Below are 19,790 nucleotides of genomic sequence, written 5' to 3' on the forward strand. Positions count from 1 at the left end.
AGCAGAAACTGAATTTAAAGGTACAGGTAGCTTATAATTTAGAGTGTCTTGTGACTAAACTAAAACCATTAAAGTCAGCAGCAAATTAAAATATTAAGGATTCATTATAAAGAAACATGAAAAGTTATCCATTATTTTGGGATATTCAAGTAGTTGACAGACTATACTATATTCCAGTCTGTACCACCTTTGAGGGTATAGGGATGTTGGTAAAGCAGAATTATTTAGAAAGCAAGTGTACTCAGAGAGCTGCCAACAATCACCATATTGTGTTTAAATAGCGACAAAGAAATATGTGAAACATGCTTAAATAAGGAAGTTGTTGGAAAGAATTATTCTCTGCTTGTGATATATTCCCCAGCAGTGAGACTGCATTTGACAGGTAAACTTTTGGTGGCAAATTACATGCAAGTTATATGGCAGCATTCTCTACACACACTGTCAACCATGGTGAGGAGCCAGAAGATGGACAAGATGTGAAAGACTGTAAAGGAAGCATGTTCCTTGAACTTTCTTGCTACCTTCCTCTCCTTTTGAATCTGTTGATGTTGCGATCACGGATGTCTACACCGGCTGTTTGTATAATCATGAACTGTTACACACTGTGGTGTTATTGTCACTCACACATTTGGCCTATATACAAAAACATTTTATGCAACCAATAATAAGCAAGTTATGTTCTCAGGTATGTGTGTTGCAGTTGTCAATATACTGTTCTGGTGCTGGGGGATTCATGGTGGGAGTACAGGATGTCAGAATCTAGACTGCCACAGGGTTTGTGGAGGCAGTACACATGTATGTGTTTATGTCCATATATGTGTTTTACTTAAAACCATAATAGACAAATAAAAAAATTAGAAAACATAGCCAGGAAAGGGCAAGACTGAATCTGGCATGGAGATACAGATATTTTGAAATAGAAGTTAGAAAGGTGAAGGTTGTCGCCCCTTGGTGATATTGTGTGAACAACCAAGTTTCCCAGTGCTAGGGGGAGGAGCATGTTGTCTAGTAAAGAAGATGGGACTCATGACAAAGTTAGCTTGATCAATAGAGAATTAAACATGCCACTTCTCTTTAGCAGGAATTCTGCTCTGAAAAATAACTCTGATAATGGAATCTCAGAGCTCCATGTTAATTGCTTTTCAGTCATTTTTAAACAAAATAGGGTCAGTTTAGAAGGAGAGAGATAACTGTTGTCACTGCCAACCCTACAAACATAACCTGGGGCCAGGACTGAATATCCTGGTCTGTAGTTCCATCAGCAGCTGCCAGGACTCTACAAGCCAGATTCTGCTTCCAGCTCCCACTATGCAGTCATGCCACTTAGAAACCTCGCTTTCAGGTTCATCTATGCAGCTTGTCTTCCCCCTTCAGTAGGAACTGAAATGAACTGAACCAAACTGAAGAAAGCATTGCACCCTGCAGGTTAGTTACCAGTTTGGGTGACTATGCGTGAGCCAGTAATGAATTCAAATCACTTTCTCATAGTAACAATTCAACCATGAGCAGAAGTATCCGGCCCTGCCTGTCTGTCACAGGGTGGTATCACGATGAAGAGTATTCAGGTGAAGAAGACCCATCAATGGCTTGTCTCCACAGTGCTGATGGGGAGAGTTGCCAGACTTTAAAGTAGGTGGTTATGAACACAATTTTGTGTCTGTGCAAGTAGACACCATGCACAAATTAAACAGCTGGAGATGCTAACATCCTAACCTAAACCAGCCAGCCTTATTCACCAGGCTGTACCAATTATGAATTTTACAACAAACATACCTCTACAGGACAGCATTCTCATAGGTGTTGGCGCGCTTCATCTGCACTGACTGGGTGAATTTTCTGGATTTTCCCAAATGCTTTTGAGTTAGATATGACACATTTATTTTTTACATACAGGAATTGTGAAGAATAAAAATCTAGTCAGAAGAATATGCCCTTTTACATATAACTTGGTTTTTTTGGTGTAGTGTTTAGGCCTATATGCTTCTATGTGATTTCTGATTATAACTGTTTACTGTCATGTGAATAGACACTAATGCCATAATGAAAAGTGATATAAGATCGATAGCAATACTATAAATTTACACTAATAAATAGTTGTACATACTGCTAAAAAATCTCTTGTATAGCAGTTTATTAGCTCATAGTATGTCCTGGATCATATGGTACAGTATATCATGTGTCTAAGGTAGGGCATTTAGGCTGAATTGTTGAAGAAACTGAAAGATTTTGTGGCTTTGCTTACAGGAATTATAGCATTTAATTTTATCAGTGTCTTCTGAAAATCCCAGGCTAAGTCTCTTTCATGTCAGCTGTGAAACTCAGATGGCTACCAGAAGTCATGTGGAAACTTAATATGCAAGACCAGGGCCTTCACCACTACCTATCTTAAAATCATCCAGTAGGATGCTTTTTTGATACCCGAAGAGACTACAAGTGTCAGGAACAATTTGGGCGGGTTTTAAAATAAACTTGACTTCAAAGGTTGGGCATCTTTTCTTAATGACAGACTAATGATTATTCCAAAGTAATTTATCTATTAGCTGTTTTTCTTCCTTGCTGCTGTTTTGAACAAGTCTTTATTTTGACCCCAACACTGAAAAGATGATATATTCCTTCAGACACAAGTCTTGTAAATTCATGAAGTTATGTTATAGATGGTAAGTAAAAATCAATGTTTTTGTGATTGTGTTAAAGGAGGTAGGCTGAATGAAAGCTAATTGAATAACCTTTAAGATGCTAGCTAGAGGAAGGATGGCATTATACTGATTAAAATATGCTAACCATTCAAAACACACTTGTAAAATTATAAATACTTTATAATGGATACAGATGCTTTGGCAATTAGTTACTGCTGTGCTGCTGCATGTCACTAATACATGAGACATGACAAAAATCATGATGATTCACTCAAATAAAAATTCAGAAACTTCTCACTCCACTTCCAGCTAATGTCTCTCAAGCCAATTATACTGTTCCCCACCCCGCCCTCCCCCCACCCCGCCCAGTATTTTAACACTACTATTTTTTCCTTCTCATTTTGTTCTCTGACCAAGCACTTAGACAAAAAATGAATGAGAAGATTAGCAGTCAGGAAATGAAACTGACTTTTCTACAGAAGAAGGTTGACAGCATTGCTGCTGCAATAAATGATGTAAGCAAGACACTTTCTTCACTGGAAGGCAAAATCAATGAAGATAGGTGCAGAGACTTCCAGTCTTTTCTAAAAGGTAAGAAAAATAGTTTAATGCAATCACTTACCCAGTTAAAGGTGCCAGAAAAAAAATGCTAAAATCATTCATAGACTGTCTTATTCTATTGCTCAGTATTTATAGGGAGAAATCTTTTTAATGTATTTCAAAATAGAGGCATTTGTTTATTTTGACATTTTATATGTTGTCTTTTATAATGACAAAAATTTACATTCTTGAGTACTACATCATCTACATGGTAACTTAAGCCACTATCAAGTAATTTTTATTTACTTAGAGCTTCTGCAAATATTGTCTCTGGATTTTGTTTATCTGAATGCTTCCAAAGGATGTAGTGTTTGTTTTGCTACCAATCTAAGTAATATTCTTTAATACATAATTCACATATGCAGGGGAAACATATAAGGAATTGTGTGGTGGTTGTATTTACAACATGGCAAACATCAGATTATATTAGACCACCTTTGATAAACATCTGTACTCACGTCTGGTAGATGAGAGAGACACAGCCAGGGACCAGGAGGTTGGGCAGACCCTCGCCAGTGGAATTAAGCATCCATTCTTTGTGAATTCTGCACCAAGATCTGTTTATTACCCACCTGGAATGGTGCTTAAAAAACAGATTGGGACTGAAGCTTTCATTTCCTTGATGTGCAATATTTTTCTCATTTTTCAGGAATTTTCCCCAAACTGTTTTTATTATACACTTCAAAATCCAGAGGACATTTTTGTTGTTTAAAAACATAATGAGGGAACTGGAGCTTCTTACACTGAGATAAAATTATCTTTATCTCCCTCGAATTTACCAAGTGTGGTCCTATTGTATTTTCAGTCATGCTCTGCCTCCTGAGTTGCTCATGCCACATGCTAGATGGCTCTATTGTACCCATGATCAAGTTTATCCCATCAGTGACTGCTCAGTGACCTGCTTTCACCTCTCAAAATATTGCTAGATGGCATTCTTGACCCTTAAGCATACATTTAATTTGTCTTTGAATATTTCCCATTTCCTTTCTGCCTTCTCTTCATTCTTTTTTATATTCCACTCATTTTAGCAGTCATTTTCATGCTATTCCAAGAGGTCTTTTGCTACACCCTGAGCTCCTGCTTCTCCATTCCCTGTCTATATTTAAGGGTCTAAGTCCTAATTAAAAAATGCTGTACAAAAGACCCCACAAAAACCAAACCAACCAACCAACCAACCAAAACCAAAAACCCCAAACAAATAAAAAACCCCACCCAACCCACCATTACTTCACACTTCACTGTGGATGTATTTCAAGCCCTTATTGTTTTTATCTGCAATGCTTAATATTTTACTTGCTTAGACAAAATCTCCATTTGCTGGCCCTTTTTTGATTTATGTTCTCAATCTGTCTCCTAGTCAAGTAGCTCTAATGAAAATGCTGCTATCAACTATTTTCCATGACACTAATTATGGGCACTCCAATACAGGTTATTCTTGGCTTGTACATAGGTAAACAGCAGGAAAAGGAGACAGAACAATGTTAGTGTTTCTGTTGGCTTGTATATGTAATGTCAAAGGGCAACTGCAGTTTCTGTCCAGGGAATAAGTCAATCATACTCCAAGTGGGCAAAAAGCATCCTAAAGCAGCAGGAGCTGGGAGGAGTTTCCATGCTGTCTTGGAAGAGATGTGCAATATGGGCACATCAGCCATGATAAATTCTGTCTTTATTTCTTGGTTTCATCTGTAAATAGTCTTTGGTCCCACAAACTTGTCATCTGTTGATAAAGGACAACACTCACTGGAGTAATTGATATGCTCCTCTAATTTGATCAGTGAAAACTCTTGTGCATTTTTTCAGTACTCAGGATACTGTTCCTACTTGTTACTTCGGGAAAATAATTTGGTGTTCTCCCTTTAATTTAATAAACTCTGCTTATTTGTTGCTATTCTTTCTTTTTCCTTTTACTCCACATCAAGCCTTTTTATAGTCTCCTTTCCTCTTCATTATTACAATGTACCCTCCCTTAAAAATGAACTCAGCAATGGAATGTTTATCACTCCCAAGTCAGAAATGTCACTTATAGCTGGATATATATCCTTAACTCAGTCTCCTGTGTACATGCATTTATTTTGCACATTATTCTTCAAATAAAGGAAACTGCAAAGGGAGTATATGTTGACACAAAGTAATTACACACTTTGGATTTCAGCCAGGGAGTTAAAATTTATAATGTCATGAAAAGTGCAAAAGTGCAAGACATCTTTAATGTTCACAGTTAGTTTGGACCTTTCTATTTAAAAATGAGCAACAGCAAAAATGAGTTACATCCATGAATGTAGTCATGGATGCTATATTCTCAGCTCATGCTTAAGAATTTCCCCAATTGTCATCTACAACAGAAGTTTGGATTAGGTCTTTTCTAGAAGCATATTCCCACAGCCCCTGGTGAACTTTGGAATAGCAGTTGCTTACCAGGTACCTAACTGTCCTAGCCAGCAAGGAAGAGAGAGAAACCCAAAGCTGTCTGTTTTATCAGGTTCCACCCCCTTGACAACAAGCTCACCTGAAAACCAGGGCTGAGCTCCACACAGCACCTGTGATCCAACTAAATAGAGAGGAAAGGGAGAGAGCAAGGCCAGCAGTTTCCTCTGTCACAAAAAGAAAAGGCCAGTATAGATTCTGTGGAAGATGTCTCACAGCAGGATGGTCTGCTATCAAGATTTGTTGCTGAGATGAAGAAATTAAATTAAATCCTCACAGAAGGTGTAGAGTAACCCTGTTTCTTTCCTCATCCATTAAACTTTCCTTCACAGCTCATTGTGTCTCTTAAAGTACAGAACATTTTTCAGCATCATAAAGTAACCTGACCAAATCATCATTTACAATGGTTTCTCTATATTCAGTTATTTTACTCTGCATCATATTTTGGTTCTTCCTCTCAGCTGCCAGGACATACATATTCTCAGGTATCTTATCTTGCTGGTATTCCTTCGCTGAAGTTCACTGACAAAGCTCTGTGTGTAAGCATGCACATTCATGTGTATACATCTGTCTTGTCATTTACTTGCTGTTCAGGTAGTAAAAACTAAAACAATACAGGTAATCTCGGTATTATCACTTTGTTGTTTTTTATACTTTGAGTAAATATTTCTGTGACAATTGTGACCACAGCTGACAGTAGTTGAGTTTATTGCTTAGGAAACTTCATGCTGTATTTCTGAAATGGCTCTTTTCTAGGCTAGCAAACTTACTACACCTGCCTATTATATCCTGCCTTGAAAAAAGCTACCATCTGAACAAGTGACAAATTTCTCCCCTAAGCATCCTAGGTGTTTACTGTCCATTTTGCCAGACATAGTGAAGACTGAGACCCATTTATAGTTCATAAAAAGAAAATATTATCAACTGCTTTATCTCTGTTTCCAGCTGGAAACACACACATAATTTGAATGGGTCTCCTGAATAGAAAAAGTACCGTGCTTCTCTCCAGCTTGCTGAACAAAACCATTTTTATTTGGAATCCTTTTGCACCCCTGGAGCCCAAAGTTGCATTGGGTTTCGTGGGTCTGATTTTCTAACAGTTTACTGCTCTTGCTGAGAATGTACTTGCAAATAACGTTTCAAAACATGCCTTGCTGTTTTAGAGATGGGACAATAAAATCCAGGATATAGAAGTAATTGAGAGGAAAATAGAGGAAGGCAACAGAGAGTTTCTGCCTTTATCAATACAGTTTTAGTCAGAGAACTGATGGTCATCAAGGCATTGTAGAGGTTGAAAGGTTTAACCATTATATCACAAGCTGGCTGCAAGTGTTCAAAGGGTTTAGAAAAAAACATGCAAAGAATGCTTTAGTGTGGACATAGGGGCTATGTTTGGAGAACAAGTTTTTTAAATTCTTCTAATCTCACACCAGGGCAGAATTACTGCTCTAATTAATTCAAATATGTTATGCAGCTCTCTTGATGAACACTATTTTATGACTCTAAGGCTACACAGGAGGCGTATCTTGTTGTTATTCACAGGGGCAGAATTCCCACGCATTTACCTCTGCCTAGTGCTTTTCAGGATGAGTATTCCTAGGAGCTGTTTAAAGACTTGTGGTAAACAAGACTAACTAAAGGTTTATACCTTTAAAATGCCTGCCTTTTGCAGCAGTTGGGATGTTGCTAACTTCAGATATTCAATAAGGCTATTCTTTCTATTTTCCTTCTTTCTGACTATAGTGTGTTGTATGATCACTTACCACATACAACACGATAGGAAGGTAATAATCTCTTCTTTTTTTTCTTGAACCATAATATTGATAAAGCTGGTGTGTTTTCCTTACTTTCACAGTGGAGAAAGGACATTTTCTACTGAGCAAGCCACAAAAGCAGAAAGATCTCCTAATTTCAGTGCTTGGAAACAGTTTAGCTACGAGATCAAAGTTGATACCACATATGAGTTTGCCCTTTCAAAATCATAGCAAAGCTCCTATTGATTTCAGTAGAAATGTGAATGAGTCTTCAAATATTATCAGCCATCCTTTACATTCCTCAGCTTTAGATTTTGCTCTATGGGTTGGTAAATTGGGGCAGGGATGTGTGTTTTTCACTTTTGTACCACACTGTTTGCTCACATTGTGGAAAAAACTTAGAGGTTGCTAACACAATTGATTTGATGGTTTCCATATTTCTCTTTTTTTCCCAAAGGTCTCAAATCCAGAAGTATTAATGAATTAGTCAAAGAAATTGTCAGAGAACAGTTTAAAGTATTTCAAGGTGAAATGCAAGAGAGCATGGCTCAAATTTTCAAGACTGTGTCCAGTTTGTCAGATGATCTTGAAAATACAAAAGAATTAGTCAAGCATCTGAATGAAACCCAAGAAAAATTTGCTCTGGAGAAAGACAGTGGGCCAACAAAGCTTGACATTCTGGACCTGAAGAGCCATATGGTGCAGATGAAAGAGGAAATAGCCCTTACTTGTGACAAGCCTATGAAAGCTTTACAGGAAAAGCAGAAATCCTTGGAAGATAACTTGGAGCATCAACACTCAAGAAGTGTCATTTATTATGAATCCTTAAATAGGACTCTTACTGAAATGAAAGATGCTCATGAGCAACTGTTATCAGTTGAACAATCTCCAAGTCAAAACATCCCTTCAGCAGATAAAGTCACAGAATACAATGTTACAGAGTACATGTTCACACTGCATGAGAAGGTAAAGAAACAAGGCATGATGCTGCTGCAGGTCTATGATGACTTAAGAGTCCAGGATAGCAAGATTAGCAATATCAGTGTTGCACTGGAAGTACAGAGAGACACTGTTCTTGGAGTCTGTGATGACATGTTGTCAGAGAGCAGAAGGGATTTCCAAGTGCAGCTTGCAGCAACCCAAGAGAATGTACTTGTCCTAAACAAAAGTCTCTCAGACCTGGTCCTTCCATTGGACAATAAGATGGACAAAATGAATGAGCAAATTAATGATTTGTGCTATGATATGGAGATCCTGCAACCCTTGATTGAACAAGGGGTACCTTTTAGTCTGACTTCAGAGTATGAACAACAAATCCAGGGTGAAGTAATCAATGAGAAGCTTGAAAACCTCACAGCTGTCATTAACAGAATGAGTTCTGCAATTAAAGATCTTTCCAAAACTCAGGAAGGACTTAAAAACGAATCTCAGGCTTATCAGGAACTTTTTGAGAGTCGTGTTAATGAATGCTCCATGGAAATAGAAGATGGATTAAACAAGACCATGATAGTAATAAACAGTGCTATTGATTCTATTCAAGATAACTATGTACTGAAAGATACACTACGTGTTCTAAGAAATGAGACTGAAGTCTGCGGTGGCAGAGCTGAGAAACTGGACAGCCTCCTGGCTTTCATTCCCCAGTTCCAACAGTTGAATGAATCTCTCCAGACACTGCTCGTGGGGAAGAAGTATGAAGTCACTTCACAGGTAGCTCCATCACTCTCTGATCTTCCATACACAATGTCTGACAAAATTATCCTCCACAATTTCAGAAGATTTTTCTACATTTTAAATGAAACATCATTAAAAGTGGACAGTCAACAACAAGATATTGGCCGCCTAGAAGAAAAACTGTTTGACTCTGTGGAGGAGTCAAAGGACCATGAGACTCGCCTTCTGAGTGTGGAGTCAAAAATTTCCAAGTTTCTGGCAAACAATTGTGTCTCACTGAAAAAAACCAAAGCAGCCTCAACAGAGAAAGAACAAGTGGTCTCACTTCAGCTCCGGACACTGAGTTCCAGGATCAAGGCCCTGGAAGCCAAGTCAATCCGCTTCTCAAACAGCATTCCACTTCTGAACAAGACTGCTCATGAGGCCTGGGGGCTGTGTCAGGATACCAACAGCAGCATCCAAAAAGTGAACTCGAGTATACCTGTGCTAATTAAACTTGCTCAGCCAGATATCCCCCTGCTGCAGAGAGGTCTCAAAGAGCTCATTGAATCTGTGCTTGAAATAAAAGCAGGGACTATCCTGACAAATTTAACCCAGCATGTTGACGTATCAGTGGCAAGTGTAATGAACAACATCACCAAACTTCAGAAACAGGTGAAACCAGTTTTAAAGAAACCAGTGCCAGTGAAAAAAGGGGCAGCAAACATCACCATGAGCCTGGCAAGCCGAAGTCAGAGAAACACAGATAATACTATAGATCCAGGTAAAACATTCTACTCTGCTAAAAATTAGGGTCTTTGTAGTAAAGGCTTATGTAACCGTTTTGATGAACTGAGGTGGCAGAACTTGACTGAGGGTGAATAAAAAAGCCAGACTGCAATAAAAAGTGTTTGAGTCTCTTGTTTACAAGACTTTAGTCTCTTGTTTACAAGATAAATTATTTTTCTTATGAAGAGACTCTGCACTAAGGCATGTAAAAGCTCCATTTAATTTTCCTTAATAAATTCACACCTGATCAGTTTAAGATACATGTGCGTGCACACGCACTCAGCTAAGAACCTGACCTTTCAAATGTAACTGATGATGTAGACAAAATCTAAACTACAAGAATTTTGTGGCTGCATCTCAATTAGCAATTTCAGTAAAAATACATGCAAGCTGGGAGAGAAATCTGGAGTTGCATCAGTACTTTGCAGTGTCCGTGGGGTTGAAAAGTACCAAAAACCTAAAGCAAGTGAATACACCAAATGACTGTAATGAGGCTTTTGTCAGCTCCTTCAGTACTTCATTGAGATTACTAGTGTGGTTACAATTACAACAGTGTGTTCTTGCAGAATCAGGAGCCCAGCCAAGAAAGTAGGTTTGACTCGAGTCCACCCGGAGAACAGCTCAGCTGAGTGGGAGCTGGCATTCTTAAAATGGACATTTTGAGTGATTCACTTCTGAACTTAAATTCAAACATCAACATATGAAATGAATTCATATGGATGAATTCACAGAAATACAAATTCTGAGTTATGGCTTTGTATCAGGCTTGAGTGAAAATCAATAGCAAGAGCTAATGTTTTAGGGAAATATAATTTCTGGGAAAATACAGAAAATGAAGGGTGCTTTGGTTAAGTGACTAGAAATCCTCAGAGGACTTTAATTCGCATTAAAATCAGTGAGACAGATTCCTAAATGACAGACAGATGTGCGGATACTTTTGAAGACCCAGATTGAAATCTTTTCTGTAAAGCATTCTCAAACTAATGAACATTTCTAAAATGATATTTGCTGCCTATTGAAAGCAGGGGTAGCGTAGCTACTATTCTTGTTCATGTGCTAAGATCATGGGCAATTTCCATCTCCCTCTCCCTGCCTCTTCTTTCCCTTTCCCACCCTCCTTCCTTCATCTCCTCCTCTCCTAGGTACAGGCCTTTTCACTAAGCAATGCAAAGGATACTTTTTAAAGCCTCAATCCCATAAGTAGCTTGGTTTCTGCTGAAAGTCATCCCCACAGAAGGGTTTCAGTCCTTGATCTCTTTCCAGTTAGAGAGGACACACAGCTATTCCAACAGGCAGTCACACTTAAAAATGCACTGAGACTTGCCAAATTCTTGCTACAAAGCAATCTGATTATTTTGATATTAAAAATGGCAATTCTTTCTCAATCATTTGTTTTCTGCCTGTTCCTCCAACTGCACAGGATGGAAATTCAAAACCCTTGTTCACAACTAAAACTAAGAGAAAAGGAGATGGGATGCCTTTGATCCTTCCCGAGTCTTCAACTTTGTTGGAAGATGTCACTAGTGCTACTTGCCTGGAGCTCAGGAAGCTGCCACCTGCTCTGTTTTTTACTCCACATTAATGAATTAATGCCTTTCCTATTTATTATTTATCTCATGCTGAATTTTAACAAATAGCTTGCTTGATAACACTGGATGTATGCTTGCTCTTTCAGAAAGTGCAGATCTTTGCAGATGTTGAAAAGCCCTATTTTTAATCAAGGTTTCCACACAGCAATGTTTATGCAGACCTTTTAATCAGTAATGAGCTTTTGCACTCAATGATGTTTCATGCCTAGCATAAGTCATAAGTTACATTTCTGTAAGTTAAAGAAGTAAACCCATTATCCTAATTAACAAGTATCCATCTTCTGCCGGGGTAGATTTTACTTCTCTAGGAAATCTTTTTCTCTCTAAGATCCAGGAAACATGTGCCAACTCTAGTAGAGTTTCTAGGAGAAGCCCTAAGGCATAGTTGGCTAATTATAAAATGTATTAGATCTTAGATCATCTTTTTTTCAATTCAAAAATATTAGAATAAAACTCTAGAAAGAGCTGATTGACAATTGTCTTTGATTCCAACATGTTCAGTGTTTGATGCTGCTCTAACAGATTGGGATTTTCATTGGCTTTAATGTGTTCAGGATTTGGCTCTGACGTAATGCTTTCCTCAGTAGTCATTTGAAATCAACGGGAAACAATGTGAGTTTGCATTGTGTATGCAGGGGCATACAAGTTTGGAGACCTCCCATGTTGTGGAATGAACAAAAGAAAAGTTTATGTCAGCTAGAGGCTGTAATGCATGTATGAAGGATGAAAAATCTAATACTTTACCTGATACTAACTATAATGGCAAGCTGGCGTGAATAAAAAAACAATGGTCTTAAGACAGCTTCAAGTAGCTGACACAGGGGAGATGACAGCCTTTAAAGAAAAAAATATACAGTAAACTCTTCTTTAGTCTTGGTTATGGATTATCCTGGTCCTATCTTCCAATGTAGTTTTACTGCAGAAATATGTGATGCAGCATGAGGGCAACTTAGCTCAGTTCTCATTTTCTCATTGCCATTTACTGCTGTGTCTGTTCTCTAGACAACCTGGAGGCTGCCATGCCTTTCAAAGGTGAATGCACTCTCTTGTTCCATGTATTGTATTAGTCGTGGATTGCTTTATTCAGATTATACCACCCTCCCCTCAACACGAATGAGAGTGCAGCTGTGTGATTTATGTATCTAAAACAGTTCATCTGTGTGAGAGGTCATTTATTTTCATTCCTGTTTTCCGATATCTTATTTCTGATTTCGTTTTTACATGATTTCTGACTCCTAGCAGAAATACAAGCTTTCATTGTTGCTTTATCATTCAAGCCTGCAGTGAAATTAACCTATTTAAATGTTTTGCATCTTGTTTTTTAATTGTACAAGTTTGATGGTTTGATTCTGCCTGGACTTGTGCAAAACATTTGATGTTATCCTGCACAACATCCTTGTCTCTTAATTGGTAAGACATGGATTTGACAGGCAGACCAATTGGTGGGTAAGGAACTGGCTGGATGGTTGCCCTCAGAGTTGTGGACAACAGCTCAATGCCCAGGTGGAGACCAGTGACAAGCAGCGTTCCTCGGGGGTCACTGTTGGGACTGGCACTGTTCAACATCTTTGTCAGCAACATGCACGGTGGGATTGAGTGCACCCTCAACAAGTTTGCGACAACACCAAGCAGTGTGGTGCAATTGATGTTCTGGAGGGAGGCGATGCCATCCAGAGGGACCTGGACAGGATGAAGAGGTGGGCCTATTCCAACTATGCCCAAGTGCAAGGTCCTGCACATGGGTCAGGGCAATCCCAAGCACAAGTACAGGCTGGGCGGAGAGTGGATAGAGAGCAGCCCTGAGGAAAAGTATTTGGGAGTGTTGGTGGATGAAAAGCTGGACATGAGCCAGCAGTGTGCGCTGGCAGCCCAGAAAGCCAACCAGCAGTGGGGCTGCCTCTCTCGCACTGCTCCCTGGCACTCCTCAAATCTAGGCTATGGGGGATGCTCATCACTTTTATCACTGTCAGCCTGAGAGAGCTAAAGCAGAGGTGATTATAATTGTAGACTGACAACGAGTCTGACCCTATGTGGGCACGGTGGTTTAGTAGTTTCCTAAGTTCTTCCAATCTCCCAGGGCTTCCTGAGAGACTGATAACTAAAAATTGAAAACAATGTTGGTAAGTTACTTCCTGTTCAGCCATTTCCAGACTGAACCACAGGAGTCTCTTCTTTCTTAAGAAGACCATTAAATTGCTAAATATTTGATTTGCTTCTAAACAACACCCCAGTAGATACTGAAAGAGCTTCATTACTTGTTTGAAGACTTGTTTGTATAGCACTGGCAGTCTATTTCCCAAAAGAGATTCTGGCTGTTTGTCCTCCCAAAGGGTAGCAAAACTCAGCTTAAACTGGCTATCCTCACTCCTACCATACTGAGTGTAAATAGCAACAGCATTCAGTTTATTCTCTGCTTTTAGTAGCTGCAGTTTAAGCCTTTAATTTAATTTGTAAAGTTTCTCTCTTTTACTCATCTACACTAATACGTTGTGAAAGATTAATTAAAAATAGGATATGTAGTATGGTAGGAAATCCTTTCCTAAACTGAACCTCTTGGCATCTTTACCCCAAGCAGAGAATATGGACATAGTGTCTTAAGCTGCCCTACAGCAAGGAAAAGGAAAAATAATATACTGGGCAGTGAGGCAGTCTCAGCCAGAAATGACAGTAAAACCATGCTATTTTCAGACCACGTGGGAGTTACACAGAGATTACTTGCTCAGTGGAGTTCTAGGGCATTTGCCTCATACTCTGAAAATCCTAACTTGAGTCAAACCTTTTCACAGCATCCCTCTCCTAGTTCTGGCAGATGGAGCAGGCTCCCCAGCTGCTGTTAAGCCATGCTGCTCCTGGAGGGTTAATTTGTTGTAGGTAAAGCTATGTCTGAATTTGATTTGACTCCAAGGTTAAGTTCAGGCAACATCATCACTCAGCAGACTGTTAAAACACTAGTCTCAATCTCATTAGCATTTCCTTTTTGTGATCTTTTTCCTGTTTCTTGGATTTACTACTTGTTTATGATAAGCAGAGGTCAATTAGCACAGAGGCTGCCATGTTCTTACACAAAGCTTTTGTATTTTGGGAATATAATACAGTCAGCACAATCAGCTGCTTTCCTTCCTCTTCTGCTTTCCTTTCCCACTTGGTAAATATGTGGATGCTTGGTAAATATAAGTGAAAAATAACTTCAATTAAGTGTGCAGCAAAACTGTTATCTGAGAAGAAAAACATTATTTCCTCATGTCCAGTTGCCTGTGCTATGACCCCAGTCATGACAGTCCTGAATTGCCTTATTTCAGGCATTATGGGATGGATGTTATTTTCTGTGAAAAGAATGACTGTTGTGTTTTTAATTCCATATGCTCCATCACTGCAAATTCAAGTGACACCGTACAACGTGCTTTAGCATTCTGTTCACTGAACTAAAATTTCTCACAGAAGTAGTTTGCCTTAAAGCAGCAGTCTGTGAAATGGCTGGATGGGAATCTGAAGATGGCTATGGGTGTTACTAAAATATCTATGTGAAGATCCAGTTCAACATTTTTCTGGCAACATGTAGACCGTTTTATGAAAGCCTTTTTCTAGTTTCCATCTACAAATATAGATTTACCACCACAGGACTGTGTGGAGTTCTGTTCCTGGATCTCTGCTGGTAGTTCCTGGCAGAGAAAAGGTTCATTTTGTAAAACATCTGACTTTTATTTGATCAAAGCAAGAGAAAGGAAAAATGTATGCCTTGGGAATGCTTTGTGTTCTTCCCTCCAAACTCCTACACAAACACATACAATTACACTCAGTAGTTACTGTGTCAGAGTTCAGCAGCACTGGACTGACAGATTTCTCTGTATCAACTAGGCATGATCTGGCCAGCTCATACGTAGTCAGGAAGAGAGGCAAGGACATCTGCAGTGAAGGTGCTCTGCAGAACCATGTTTGATATAAGTTTTGTTGCTTGCAATACAAAACTTCCACAACAATCTTGATAGATATCTTGGAATGGAGTTATATATGGACAAAGACAAGTACTGGAAGTGGTTTGAACAACATTTAAGATTTCATCACTAGTAGCCAGACTCTTCTGCAAAGGTTGTGACATGTGTGGGTGGGTAATGTCATAGATGGCACAGTCCAACCTGTACACCAGCAGTAAAAAATCTGTGCGTTGGTACACCCAAGGATAAGCAGGCTTTGTCTGAAAAGAGCGGTCTTCTGTGCCTGCACTAGTGAAACCAAACTAGAGCACAGATTTGCTTGAACCAGTAGGGAAGTACCTGTTTCTTTTGTCTCACCAGAAGAAAGAACTAAAATTGGATACATCAATATGGTCTCTTCCAAGTTTCACTGTTTCTGAAGGGCTGCTGCAGTATGGTCAGCTCTAAGCCTCTCAGCACATGCCTGTTCTTAGTAAAGATTAATTAGCTGATCCCACATATTTCTTTAATCACATGATTACAGACCACCTGATTTTCACTTGTGTCTCGGTTTGCTTAAGTGCCTGAGGGCTGGGGAAGAAAGAGACTGAGCCAGCTGTGTGGGACTCAGCACAAAAAGTCCACTGCCACTATCACCAGCTGGAAGAGGGAAGTGAGCATCTGGTGCTGGGTGGACTGCAGGTCTCTGTGTCGGGCTGTGGTAAGAGGGGTGGCTTCCCAATGCCCCCACCATCTCCCTATGAGAATGAGTATCCTCCAGACTGAGTCTGTGCTGAGGATCACCTGTAGGGCCACCCTGCCTTAGATTATTATGGAATGGTTTGTGTAGGGACTAATGCTTGGCTGTAGGCAGACTTTGCTAGCTTTAAAATTGTATTATAAGGAGGGAGATCATTAAATTAAGGAGGACATGGGGGGAAGAAATGAGCAAGGAAAAGTTGGTGCTTGTTGGCAGGGGTCTCTTGGACTGTACAATAACAGCTGTTCAGATATCCCAACCTATTGATTATTCTCATATTTGTTGAGATGCTCCAAACAAATTAGATTTACAATATCTTTCATCTTATTGCATGTACTTCGCCCTCTGAGACAAGCAGAACTCAGTATTTCTAGGTAATTCTGGATATCTTGGAGGCTAACTGAGGGTATGCTGTGTTCAGGCGAAGAGAGAGGCTGGACTAGCACAGGGTCTGAACAGCCAGGACAGCATCTCAAGTTGGCCTTCACATAGATCCTCAGCAGAAATTCCATGGGTTTTATGAATTGACAAAGATAACAAAAACTTGTGAAGCGTTACTGTAATGACATTGCAACTGATATTGGTTTTCCTCCCTCTCTATCACAGGGCAGTATTCAGCTTGTGTCAGTTCCCCATGCCAGAATGGAGGAACCTGTATCAATGACAGACAGAGTTTTATTTGTGCTTGTCGCCACCCCTTTGGAGGAGTCAACTGCAGTACGAAGCTGGTGAACGACAATTCTCTGAGTGTCGGCAAGTGAATTTAGTAGTGTAATATGCTAGCAGTATGGGCCTCTGCCCCAGGGCCTAATTAGGGAGCATTTGCTGGTCAAAGGTCTCACATTTCACTTTAATGAGTGCCAGATAAAGCAGTAGTGTCCTATGTTTTGGTGCTGAAGACATCAATCCCCATGGGTGACTCATGATCTCTTTCTTCAATATGACCAGGTGATGGGATTAAATTGGGCTGGGACCAGCCATAATAGCTGGAAAGCTCCCTGCTGAAATGAGCACAAGGATGTATTTGAATGTCATATCATGGAATTTGAAGGGGGAGGTAGAATCACATCACTGGGGCATACTACCTTTGGCATGGCCTTACATGCTCTATAAATACCAGTAGCTACCATGATGTGTGGGACTATGGCCTCAAGGAGTCATTTTAGGCGTGCCTCTGATTTTCATCAGCAGTGGATGCAGTCCTTGACAGTTATTTCAAAAAAGAAAAGTGAAAAATGCTTATTCAGTCCAGAAAACAAATAAATAATTTACATCCAGGCCACATGGAATGTGAATTTTATGCAGATTTCAGCAGCCATTTGGCTGATTCTTACTCATGACAGCAAATGCATAGTGAATAAAATCATTTGTACGGTAGCAGGGAATCATAGTGTGCAGGCTCAGCTTGAAGAGGAAAACATATACTTTTATTCACTCATTTAACGTTAGGAGTGCTAAACCTCTTCAGTGTTTGTCTGAGATATGCAGAGAAAATTCTTGGCTTCAGTGCACACAGATGAACAATGAAAGGCATCCCTGGGGTGGGAAAAACTTTGGGGGGTTGGGATAGAAAGAAAAGAAAAATAGCAACTCCTGTAATGATAACGTAGTAGAGACAAAGTTCCCTTGCTGTTTCTAAAATTATTCCTTTGTGGATATACCTAGTGCTAATTATGAAGAAAATTACTTTTTATACAATACAGAAAAGCCCTGTGTTTACGCAGAAATACTATGATTCAGTTGCTCAAGCTACTGGCTGATGTGACTTCAGAAAAGCTGCTTTTGATCTGCTGGCTGACCCGAGTTTTCTACCATGTAACAGTACTTAAAATTGTTCCTTATTCTTTTCCAGATTTTTCAAAAGGATCATACAGATATGCACCTATGGTGGCTTTTTTCGCCTCTCAGACATATGGAATGACAGTTCCAGGACCCATCAGATTTAACAATCTGGATATCAACTACGGAGCTTCATTTGCCCCAGCAACTGGGAAGTTCCACGTTCCATACCTGGGGGTCTATGTTTTTGAATATACCATTGAATCATTTAGTCCACGTGCCTCTGGCTATCTGGTCATTGATGGAATAGACAAACTCACTTTTCAGGCTGAAAATATTAATAGTAACAAGCACACTGACAGAGTGATTACTGGAAATGCCTTATTAGAGCTAAATTATGGTCAAGAAGTCTGGCTTAGGCTGGCAACTGGCTCTATTCCAGCCAAGTATCCACCAGTAACTACTTTTAGTGGTTACTTGTTGTATCGTACCTAGAGTCAGTCATAAATGTCAGTAGTTACCATCAGGTGAAGCCACCTGCATGCGAATTTATCTTTGCCTTTAAATACTTGTTTCTTTAACAGCAGTGAGTTTCTCAGAGTAACCAATGTGATGGCGGTTTTGAAGTGCTGATTCTCCAAGAAGGTGCTTGGTTGTAGCCGTGCACACATCTACGAAGAGTGTCCACAGGTTGGAGATGAGGGAAAAATAAGCATCTTCCTTATATAAGCATGACTGTAGCACAAGTCTAATTATGTTCTGCATTTTTATTACATAACATACTTACACAAGTTTGCTGAGAATCAGTTCGCAGGACAAATGTGGTGCATACCAAGGGTGATGGATAAATTTTGATGACTCGGACGCTGGGTTACTACTTAGCTCATTGTATCAACTGATAATCATGTGTATATATTCTATTCGGAAAAAAATATATTTCATTTTCATTTTGCTTGACATTATTCACCTCATACCTTGATATGTCAACATTTGATTGATTCATGATTTTTAATGGAACCAGTATGATAACAAACTGAGTTTTCATCTAGCAGAAAAAAAGAAAAACACAAAAGGGAATACTTAAAATCTGCATGTTGATACATTCAGATTAGAAATGAGGTGCTAATTTTTAGCAGTGAATATAATTAGTTGTGGGAAAAATATTATAATGGACTTGGTGGAGTCTCTCTGTTGCTTGAAGCATTTAAACTGCAGCTGGATTTTCTTTAGGTGATATGCTTCTGAGCAAGCATGGTTATATTGTCTTCACACAGATTTTAGCATGTAAACTTTGGCCTATAATGTACACAAGGTTGAATTAGATAATCATAGTACTTTCTGAATTGGAAGTCTATAAAACTACAATTTTGTTTGTTTCTGCATTATATTCACTAACTACTGAGGCAAGATGAAATGAACTTGAGTCTGCATAAACCAAAATGTGATTTCCAAGCACCAATCTGCTAAAAAAAATATTTTTAGTTCATGCTATGGCTGTCTGAAAAAAGAAATGCTCAGGTTTGCATCCTCATCAGCTGCAAAGTCCTGGGTTGCTGCCGTTGCTTGATATCCCATCGACTGGTGTGACTGACCCGGTTTGTTTCTGGTTATTACCTTTGTTAATGCTAATTGATCAGGTTTTACATCTCTCTATGTTTGCCTGCCTCCCTTTCCTTATCCTCCCAGCTGAAAAAATAAACTTTCTCACACTCCTCATGTCCATAATTAGTGCCACTGACCAGGTTTGTTCTCTCACTACTCCCTTACCATACTCCCTTACCAGCAGCTCCTTTGACCAGCTGCTCTTAAAGAACATGCTCTCCGTCCACAGCCCTTACATTCAGTTATTGTTAATTGGTGTGCTCCAGTGATCTATGTGAATTTATTGAAACCCC

The 19,790-nt window shown here is 39.3% G+C and overlaps 1 protein-coding gene across 1 annotated transcript in view; it reads left to right on the forward strand.

The window, feature by feature from the left end:
* The window catches only part of MMRN1 (multimerin 1), a 27,121-nt gene extending 8,731 nt beyond the window's left edge, over positions 1 to 18,390 (forward strand). Inside the window, exons 5-8 of the mRNA XM_010151842.1 lie at positions 3,054 to 3,227; positions 7,872 to 9,851; positions 16,723 to 16,869; positions 17,969 to 18,390. Of these exons, the coding sequence (XP_010150144.1) occupies positions 3,054 to 3,227; positions 7,872 to 9,851; positions 16,723 to 16,869; positions 17,969 to 18,390 (2,723 nt within the window). The remainder of the gene's footprint in view (positions 1 to 3,053; positions 3,228 to 7,871; positions 9,852 to 16,722; positions 16,870 to 17,968) is intronic.
* The last annotated feature ends 1,400 nt before the right edge of the window (positions 18,391 to 19,790 follow it).

The sequence above is a fragment of the Eurypyga helias genome, unplaced genomic scaffold, assembly GCF_000690775.1.
Source record: "Eurypyga helias isolate BGI_N326 unplaced genomic scaffold, ASM69077v1 scaffold16515, whole genome shotgun sequence".
NCBI classification, from domain to species: Eukaryota; Metazoa; Chordata; class Aves; order Eurypygiformes; family Eurypygidae; genus Eurypyga; species Eurypyga helias.